Below are 10,298 nucleotides of genomic sequence, written 5' to 3' on the forward strand. Positions count from 1 at the left end.
AAATTCTTGTAACTAAATCGATCTCTGACTTTGATTAGTTCTTTCTGCATTCCCATTTAAACAAATGCTATTTTCTGTCTTGCATTGCAGCATATGCAGCTTTCTGGGGTAATAATGCTTTTGGTCAAAGTGTTTTTTGGCTTTAACTTTTAAACACACAATTGTTCCCTAATTAGCTCGATGCTAATTAATTTATTCTCCCCTGTTTGATGTACAGTAGAGCAATACTTTGAAAGCAACTGCATTCATTCTTTGCATAAATTTGTAGCATTTGCCGCTGAGTTCAAAAGAAAAGGGACTGAGTTTAGAAAAGTGCACATGCATTTAAATAATTCGCCCCATTTTTTGTCTTTGTTTGTTTTTAGTGGGAATATTAATGAATTAACATTTTAAACAATCCATCATTATAGTTGTGCTGCCACTTATTTTTAACTCAATTATATTTTAATAGATCATTTTTCCTAATGTGCACAGTGTGTTCTCCCCACTTTGTTCACTACACAACAAAAGATTAATTACAAATAAGAGGAATGATCAAAAACATGATAATCAAATTGCAACAATGAGTTTAAAATTGCAATTCTAATGCAATACAATAGGGTATGTGTTTGCAAATTAACCACCCACTGCTTGTTATTGTATGTGTGTGCGCATGTGTACATGCATGTGTACGAGTTTATGAGTGTTTATGTCTGTGAAAAGAGTATTTGACACAACTGTATGTTATGATTAACACTAATACTTGTGATTGTGTTTGAAAAACTGTCAATGGACATTATAGATTTGACTGTAGTTGCATTAACTAACGTAAAATGAAATTTGAAATGATTTAGGTATTTCAATGTAGGGGGCCCAACTCCTTTTTGTAAACGTTTTTATTGACCAAAGTAAAACATAAACACTCTTATAAATATGGCACTCCATTGGTAGCACTTCTTTTATCAGGAGGGTTTTGTTAGAAGTTGTTGGTGATGTGGGGTTTTCTGCAATATCACATAAATACACAAAAATACAAAAGTGGCAGCTTCCTCGACGGCAGCTAGGGGTTTGTTTAAAGACGTGATGTAGTAGGCTCTATTTCTAAAGATGATGTATTCGAAAAAAGAGCAAGTCGGGCCGTAGCATGCAGTAAGCAAACCCAACAACTGTGAAATGTGAGTTATTGCTGAGTATGACTAAGAAGTTCTCAGCATTAGTAGTACTTGTGCAATTCCTGGTGTTGGTAAACGAAAACATATTGTGGTCTTATTGTACTATGGAGCAGCAAAACTATTTAGTCTTAAATAAATGACATCCTGTACTTTATTAGATTGTAGCCAACATTACATGCAATTGAAAGTAAGAAGTTTAGAGATACACTTGCAGGTCTCAGCTTGAGATCCCTTGTTATGCTTGCTGTTTTCAACATGTCAGAGACAAGCAGAATTGTCAGTTTTAAGTAGGATTGATGTCCCAAGATGTCACCTGACAGCCCGACAGACAGAGCAATTCAGTCCCTGGAGGACAGGAGAGCAGCCAGTAGAAGGTGAATGGGCAGTAGCTTGGGCTGGAGGTCGTCACCGTCGCCATCGTTGGCCTGTCACTCCGAATGGGCCCCGAAATCATGTTGTCAATGGTGATGCATCGAGATCTCCCACTGGCAAAAATTGGATGCTCCAAACTCGACTTGATTGATGTATTGACCAGGTTGTGTCTGCCTGTCCTCAGAATGTGTCCTTACCTTCGTTTAAAGATGAAGCAACACAGACACACTCGGAGCAGTGAAAGGGGAGAGATGTACTTTTAAAAGTTTTTTGTGTGTGAGCCAGACCCACTGTGTCTATCAGCCTTGAAAATTTATAGGATGTTATCTGCCTTTTCTTTTTTCTCGGTACATCTTTTGTGGCACAATTCAATCGATACTCTGAGAATGTTTTTCTCACTGTTTCCATTGAGGCAACGGTATTACATTATGGCTCAAAGGCCAATACACAGCTTGTACATTCAATAGATGCCACTATGGATTGGAATGAAAAATAGCTGTTTTTCTTTGACCAAAAGTGCAGTCTTTATGCACTAAAGGGCATGGCATTCTTGGGCCATAGGTACTAGCCATGGAGTTTTTTGAACGTGAAATATCTTGTTTTATGTGTCATTTTTTCATTAAGCTTCCTCTGTTTCTCTGCTTTCCTCCAATAGTTTTCCTTAATAGTCTCGTCAGGCCTGAATTGCTCTCTTTCTCGCGCTCCTTTGGTTTGACCCTATGATGGCTTAGTGGGGGCTGGAATGAGAAGCGCGAGTATTGTTGAAGAAACAAAAGCAAGCTGTAAGATGTGGCCCAGTTTGGACTCTTTCAAGTCCTGCTTCTTCTCTTTGCACTTTTCACTACAGTCTACTTCAGCTCTGAGAAGACAGGAAAGTATGAATCAACTCGATCATAACTCGAACATGTCGCTCCACTCATTACTTTTCATCTTTTGTTTTTTACTAGAGGATAAGAGAGAAAACAACTGTAACAACTTTGTCCTCCTCTCTCTCTCTCTCTCTCTCTCTCTCTCTCTTTCGCTCTTTCTCTCGCTCTTTCTTTGTCTGTTTGCAGGGCCTGTTCATCTTCCTGATATATGGGGTGTACAACACAGAGGTAAGTCTGCATTGTGTCTCAAGGCTGTCGGAGTGAATGAGAGAAATGACAAGTTTCTGATGGGCTCCTTGCTTAAAAGCTGTGTGTGTGTGTGTGTGTGTGTGTGTGTGTGTGTGTGTGTGTGTGTGTGTGTGTGTGTGTGTGTGTGTGTGTGTGTGTGTGTGTGTGTGTGTGTGTGTGTGTGTGTGTGTGTGTGTGTGTGTGTGTGTGTGTGTGTGTGTGTGTGTGTGTGTGAGAGAGAGAGAGAGAGTGAGAGAGTGAGAGAGAGCAAGCAAGAACGTGCATCTGTGGATGGGAGGAGGGGAGGGGACATCACATCGTTTCCACGCGAGCGTCCCACTGCCCTTCATGCTTGGACTAACTTATATGCATCTGAGTCCGACCATTAAACACTGACACGCCGCGGTTCTCAGCCACTCATTCCTCACCCACATTGCCTAATATTTCACTGCCTCTTTAAGTTTTTTAACTCACGGCCCTCCATTTAGCATCCTGACAGAGCTGCTGGCCAGGGCATTGCGGGGCCTCAAGCAGTAACCGTAGTAGGACAAAAAAAGAAAAACAATATGCAACCAACAATATGCAATGAAGAAGGATATATTGTATTGAGATGCTGTTTTATTACCATTTAGATACACCGTATCTGTATAGGGGTGGAGGGTGGTTGAGTGGCGGAAGACAGAGAGATGCGATTTATTGGATTAGACTCAAGTCATGAAAATCACTCTTGGTCAAATGTGGTTCAAAAATGTAAATAGGGTTAACTTTAGATGTGCATGTGTTACTGCATCTGAGTCTTCGTCAAATACACTATTTCACTATTTCTCATTCTTACACACTTCCCACTCCTGACTTAAGGAGAAAGTGGATATCCAAAAAGGAGGTTTAAAATTTACTTTTTTGTCCACTAGCCAAATGGGTAGTGAATGTTAAATTTTACCAGCCACTCAATAGATTACCATTGTTGTTTGGCTGGTGTGTGGACCAAATCTACCTGCCACGTGCATATTTTCCCAGCCTTTGGATAGGAAATGGTAATAATCTTGAAAGTTACTGGCAAGTCATTGAAATACCATAGCAGAAGTCTGTTTTCAAACTAGCATTTGACACATGTTATGTCTTCTGGAGATACATGCAAAATAGTTATTATAAAAAGCACAAATAGCAAAATAAAATAAAATACTCTAAATTCTGTAAATGCAGTATGCTAAAGTAAATCTAACAATTTGGTTCCGCTGTGGAAGGAATGAAGCATGCTCGACAAGTCTTTAGTTCTGATGAATACAAAAATACCTCCTGTTTTCATTTGCCTCTTGTTGCTTTGACTGAATGTACAAGGTCATCGTCACTGTATGCACGCAGCGGTTTGTTACCCAGCTCTTCCAAAATAATGGTCAGTATAAGATTAGTTCCCTCCTCCTCCTCTCTACATGTATTTCGTATGTCTTTTTTTCTCCAGACTCTTTTTATTTGAACTTTCCTTTCTCATCCCTTATGTTCGTCAGGCCATCAACGAGGACATCTCGTATATAACATTTGCATTTCTTGTCTCTTGTTATTTCCCGTTTTCTTTTTTCCTTTCTTCATCCGTGTCTCCTCCAGAGCATGGCAAGCTGTCCCTGAGCCATAGGCGGTGCGCCGACATTTTCCACTGTAAAATAAATCAACACAGCATTCTTGCTTAAGTAGCTTTTAAGTGCTTGGGATTACATTTTTCTTCTACTGAAGTTGCCCTTAACCCTGGGAGCAGCTCACGTACATGTTCGGGTTTTCAAAAAGATCACACTCCTTTGTTAATGTTTTGAAAACTGAAATCCTGTTGCCATTATTCACATCACATATTTCTCTTTTTTCTTCTGAACCCTCACCATCTTTCTTGGGTGCTCCTTTTGTTCTCCGTCAACCTGCTCATCTTGTGTTTTGTATCTTTAATTGGCTTAACGTGTGACACAGAGCACCTCTCTCTGGTTTCAGGTTTCAGCCTCCCTGACACCTGAAAGGAAATATTAATAGAAGAATCCTAGAAACACAACAAGTTAACAAGTTTTTTTCAGTGTGTCAGTGAAAAGCCAGTGTGAAGCAGCGCGGTTCTTGTTCTTTCTGCATTGATTGAGGCTGACGTGCCTTGATGGCTGGGGACAGGAACCCCTCCTTAGATTGCATTTTCACACACTATAAAATGAAGAAAAAAACGTTGCAAAGGTGCTATTAGTTCTTAACCAATAAGGCATGGAAGACAGACTGTGTCTGCTGCTATTACTCTCAAAATGCAGTGTTTTAATTGCTAATTACCTGACGATAGCTTTCCATTATTCATTGCAATTAGCTTTTCCTTGGTGGTCACCTTGTAATCCTATGCTTTGATGACCTTTTATTTTCATCAACTCCAAGGATGTCGGCAGGTGTTTGCGGGCGCGCTGCTTTCATATGGTAATCGCTTAGCGCCCATTTACATGGGGAACCACGCTTTGCATCATTGCGGAACCTTGAGTGTGCGCAAACCCCTTAAACACATAACGATCATCTAAAACAATGCCCTACCCCTCATTGTCAAATGATTAATTAAGTTGTGTCATGTAATTGCCTCGGCACGCCGGCTGCTTTTGATATCAATGAAATCCCCAGAACTTACTTTCCCCATTAAATTGGGTTAAGACGGCGTCTCTCCAACATCTGCACCACGTCGAAGGACTATTACGGATCTTGTCAGAAATAATAGGGTTTTGGAAACATGATGCTAGTGCTGTTGATTCTGCCCTGTCAAAAGGCTTGGGCTTTCTTCATTATTTGGCCCTTCAAAGTTGGTATGTATGCAAAACCTCCTCTGTATACACATGCTGACTCTGAGACTGCGTGTGTGTTCAGTGTGGTGTCATAATTTATAACACGCTGCGACTTAATGAAGCCATAAGCCATAATGCATATTCACTAACGTGGTGGGCTGGGCTGGGAAGGGCTGCAATGATGAGTGCCCATCCGCTACAAATTTACAGTGAACACTGACAATGTGCACACACACATACGGACCTCATAAGTGCCGCCGGCTTTTCATAGAAGACCCTACTTATCTGAACTACTAAGACACTGAGTAGGTGCTGCTGTTCTGTATGTGTTTTCATCATGTACTTGTTTACAGTAGCAAATGGATCATACTAAAAAGAATATAAAGATGTTCCAATATCAAATTAATACTACTGTTATTTATTTATCCATTTTTTTTCATACATACAAAATCAACAGACATTACACTTTATTTGTAATTTAAAAAATTGTAACTTTCTAGCAGGGAATACATGTATTTATAGCGGCTGCTGTTTGGAAAAATATATATTTTTGAACATTCTGATATTTTCAGTCATCCACCATCCTTAACATAATGCAAAAGTTATTTTAGAGTCCTACATTTTGAATATTATGTTGTTTTTTTATGTCTAGTAACACTTTGTCCGTTATCCCAAATTGTTGACCTTCTATTTAGTGATTAGAAAATCTATGATACCATAACGTTGCAAGCACATTATTTCTTTAAAGTTAAATTTTTAAATTCAGTTCTGTAAAATGTTTTCCATATGTTAATTAATTAAATTAAAATGCTGAATTATTGTCTTTTATCCCGTGATATTAATTACAAAATATGCACATCATAACTACTTGGATGGCTTCAATTTCAAAACATAAATTTAAAAGAAAGATTTGATTAATTTGACACTTTAAATTTATCAGTTAAATAATCAAAAGTCATCAAAGTTATTACTGCTCTCTAAGCAAAGGTCTTGGCATTAACTTTAAATATTTCAAACTCATTCATTGTTTATCTAATTTTAAAATCTCCAAGATTGTTAATAAAAAAACTAAAAAACAAACCAGGAGGTTTAATTAATAAGCAGGTAAATTATAAATGAAGTTCTGGCGTTTGGTTAAAAAACTACATGTATGCATGCATACTGTATTGCTCCAAAATCTCTAAATTCATTGTCTAGTATTGCATGTGTTAAATGAAGGTGTGCAGTACACTGTTTCATCCGGAGTGTAAAAATGTAATCTGTTCTGCTAGGGCGGTCCCTTCTCCTCCAATAGCTCCATTTGTTGGTCCCGGCACTCTATGCTGACAGATGATAGCTTGCAGTCGTCTCCTTAGTTTGCCAGCTCTATGTGTCACTTTCAAGTCCCATTAGCCACTGGGACATACTGGAACACCCTCTCACACGTGCACACAGGCACACGCGCACAAAAGCACGTACACTCACACTAACACACACACACACACACACACACACAGCTGTCATTGCCTGCAAACTAACTCTCCAAATTAGTTATTTCTACACTTCGGTTGCACAGTTGTTTGCTATGAAATTTTTTTTGTATTGATTTTCTTGTAAGTGTGTTTCATTGAGCACAGTGTCACATACACTTATCTCTTTCTCTCCCGCTCTTTCTTTTTTTCTTTTCTTTCAGGTTCGGAGCACAGTCAACAGGATCAAGGAGAGGAGAAAAGCGATTAATTTTTCAGTATGTAATCCTGTATTTTTTGTTTTTAAGTGTGCGTGTGTGCCCCTGCGTGTCTGATACACATTGATGTGACAGACAAAATTTTGCTTGTCAATGTAAGCAGACCACAAAGCAACATTGAACATCTGCTCGCCTCTCACTATTCGACAGCCCATGTTAGATGCCCTTATACATCAAAATAGACCCTCCGTAATAGCTCTCCCCCTTCCTCACTCTGCCTATTGCAGCACCTTCATCCCAGCAATGTCAAGCTCCGTAGTGGGTTACACGTTTCTAATCCAGGACAAGCCGTCCCCTGATATTAAAGTGTCAGGCCAGTATTTATACCTTCTTGGACGCTGCTGTTTGGCTGAGGTAGTGGGATGGGGTGTGTGTGTGTGTGTGTGTGTGTGTGTGTGTGTGTGTGTGTTTGTGTGTGTGTCTGTGTGTCTGTCTGTCTATCTGTCTGTCTAGGAAGATAATGCTGTAGCCTACGAAAAGCACTTTAAAAGTACTTAATAGTCTCTAGCAAACACAAACAGGCACATACCACACGCATGTACTGACAATTATAGACCCTAGCACCTTTACAAACACCTTCTCTCATCATTCCACACTCCTTTGCCCTCACTATCTCACACACACACACACACGCACTCACAAAATGCATCTTGTCCCTTATGAGTGATAACATTAACTCCACTCCTCTTTGGCCAGTAATACTTTGTCCTGCCCCTCCCACTGCACCCTGACCCACACATATGTCACCCCCCTAGTATCCCCCACCCTCACACACTTCAGGTCATTGAAGAAGGAATGAAACCGTTTCTGACGGTTGATTGTTTTAAAAAAAAATCCAGGTGCCCCTACTTCTTTTTGATCCCCCACCTCAGAGATGGACACTATAAGGATGGGAAGAAATTAAATACATAAATAGATACAATAGTGTGTGTGTTTGTGTATATGTGTGTGTTGGGCGGATGTGTGTTGGGCGGATTGGGGCTAGCCACAAGGTGCAGTCTGATATATTGGCTGTTCTCAGTTTATCAGTGAGCCACCCCCATCTACTGTCATTTTTACTGCTTCCTCTCCCCTCTGGTCGTGGCAATTTTCCAATCTTGCCGGGTTCTGCTACCAGAATGCGTGTTTTAGCCATCACTGCCGCCCGACGGTTTTTAGCTAATGCTATTTCGTACCATAAATCCTGCTTGAAATACTGTATCTACCTGTCCTTTGGTTAGATAGGAGACATTTGGCTCTAGATGACCGCACATGCCCCTATATATTCCTCGTTGTAAAACATAGGATTGGGTATCGTGCCTTGCTGGTTGAGGGATAAAGAAGCTTTGGCGGTGTTATTGCATATGGGGTCACTTGAAGACGAATGGCCCTTGTTGGAGATAGAGGGGTTTATATTTTGTATTATTTGCAACAATTGAAAGGTTAACCCCGGAGAATTAACTGCACCTACAATTTAAGGATTTAAAGTGGTTATTCCAATTACAACAGCTAATTTGAAATTGTCATTGTCCCTTTTATTCCTTGATCACCAACATTACAACAGTTTTGACGAGGTCATCTGATCTGTTAGATATTCAAGCATCTGTAGGATAATTGTGTTTGATACATATTTTCAAGTAAGGTGAAGCACCAGGTTGAGACTGTATTAAGTCATTTACCGGATCTTCTCAGTGCTCACGACATCAGATTAAATATGTTTTATATAACCTAGCACAAAATGTGAAAAACATTTAAATATTGTGGGAACAATTTAACTGTAAATTGCTTTTGGTGCAGTGACATGACACACCTCTGACCTCGACGACCTCTCCTATAAATTCCGCCAGACCCAATCACACACTCTCCCCTCTTAAATTATACACTACATTCAACCTCTTCAGCGCTCTTCCGTGTGGCAGCCCTCTACAGGGACGTGGCTCGCATACAGCTTTTTTTAAGCCTCAGGGGGTGGGGTCTTATACTCTCTCTCACACACACACACACACACACACACACACACACACACACACACACACACACACACACACACACACACACACACACACACACAGACACAGACACACACACTCATTTTGACCAATGGTGAGTGCTTGTTTGATACCAAGTATCTTCTGACCCACCCTGACCTCCCTCTTGTACACACACAGCCAGATTGCTTTGTGAAATAAAGCTGTCAGTCGCAGGACCCAAATAAAAAACAACTCCCCCCTATACTTCGTGCCCCTGACACTACTGAAATATAGATATAAATTGGATGCGGATTACATTTTTTGATCTTAATTCAAGTTTTGACAACATAGGAAGCAATGAATTGGTCATTGAATCAGTCTTGGTGCTAGAAAAAAAATAATTGAAGTGGAATGTGATTTTCACAAGTGGACAGTAAAGAGTTGATGCTTCTTTTCTGTTTGTCTGGTACCACAGAAACAGGTGTGAAATAGCTGCTTGTTATCTGATTGAAGTCTTAAAATGCTGTTAATTTTTTGAGGGACTTACAATGACGTGTAACAGTGCATGTATTTGTCTTTTTCCACTTGTACACGTGTGTGTATGTGTCATATTAACTGAAACTATACATCAACGCACAAAAGCAGCTAGAATGGCAGGCCCGAATTGTTGAGGCATTCCTGTCTGATAGAAGTACAGTATGAAATATAAGAGGCCCTGGAGCCTGTTGAAGCCCCAACCTGTTTGAGAGCTGTACAAACAAATGGGTTTTCTGTGATTGCCGTTTATTTTGGTCTGGCTGGAAGGATGTTTGTGCATGTGTGGAACACGGAGGTCTCTGAGTTAAATTCATAGAAAAGCTGCTCAGGTTTGGTCTTAGAATTGTGGCAAGTACAATTCAATAGTCTACAATAGCCCATGACTTTAACCCTCTGAAACCTAGACACTCGCCCACGAGTAAAAACAGCACCTCTGATTCATAGTTTGATCACTTAATAACCATAATAGCTTGCGACTTAACGATGGTTGCAGCTAAAAGCTAACGAGTTTGCGGTTACGGAGGTCTCTGCGGGGTCTTTCTAGCCTCTACAGGTGATTTTCTATTGAGCCTGGAACTCAATTATGCCGCTAGCGCCGTCTCCCCTTTGTGAACTAAAGTCAAGGATTCCATATATGGGATGCATGCCCATATATGGGAGACAACGTCACCCTCTTGTATGGA

At 40.2% G+C, this 10,298-nt stretch overlaps 1 protein-coding gene across 1 annotated transcript in view; it reads left to right on the forward strand.

Annotated features, from left to right (window-relative positions):
- The window catches only part of LOC117950898 (adhesion G-protein coupled receptor D2), a 97,291-nt gene that overhangs the window by 50,847 nt on the left and 36,146 nt on the right, over window positions 1-10,298 (forward strand). Inside the window, 2 exon segments of the mRNA XM_034882307.1 lie at window positions 2,579-2,620; window positions 7,076-7,129. Coding sequence (XP_034738198.1) covers window positions 2,579-2,620; window positions 7,076-7,129 — 96 coding nt within the window.

The sequence above is a fragment of the Etheostoma cragini genome, chromosome 9, assembly GCF_013103735.1.
Source record: "Etheostoma cragini isolate CJK2018 chromosome 9, CSU_Ecrag_1.0, whole genome shotgun sequence".
NCBI classification, from domain to species: Eukaryota; Metazoa; Chordata; class Actinopteri; order Perciformes; family Percidae; genus Etheostoma; species Etheostoma cragini.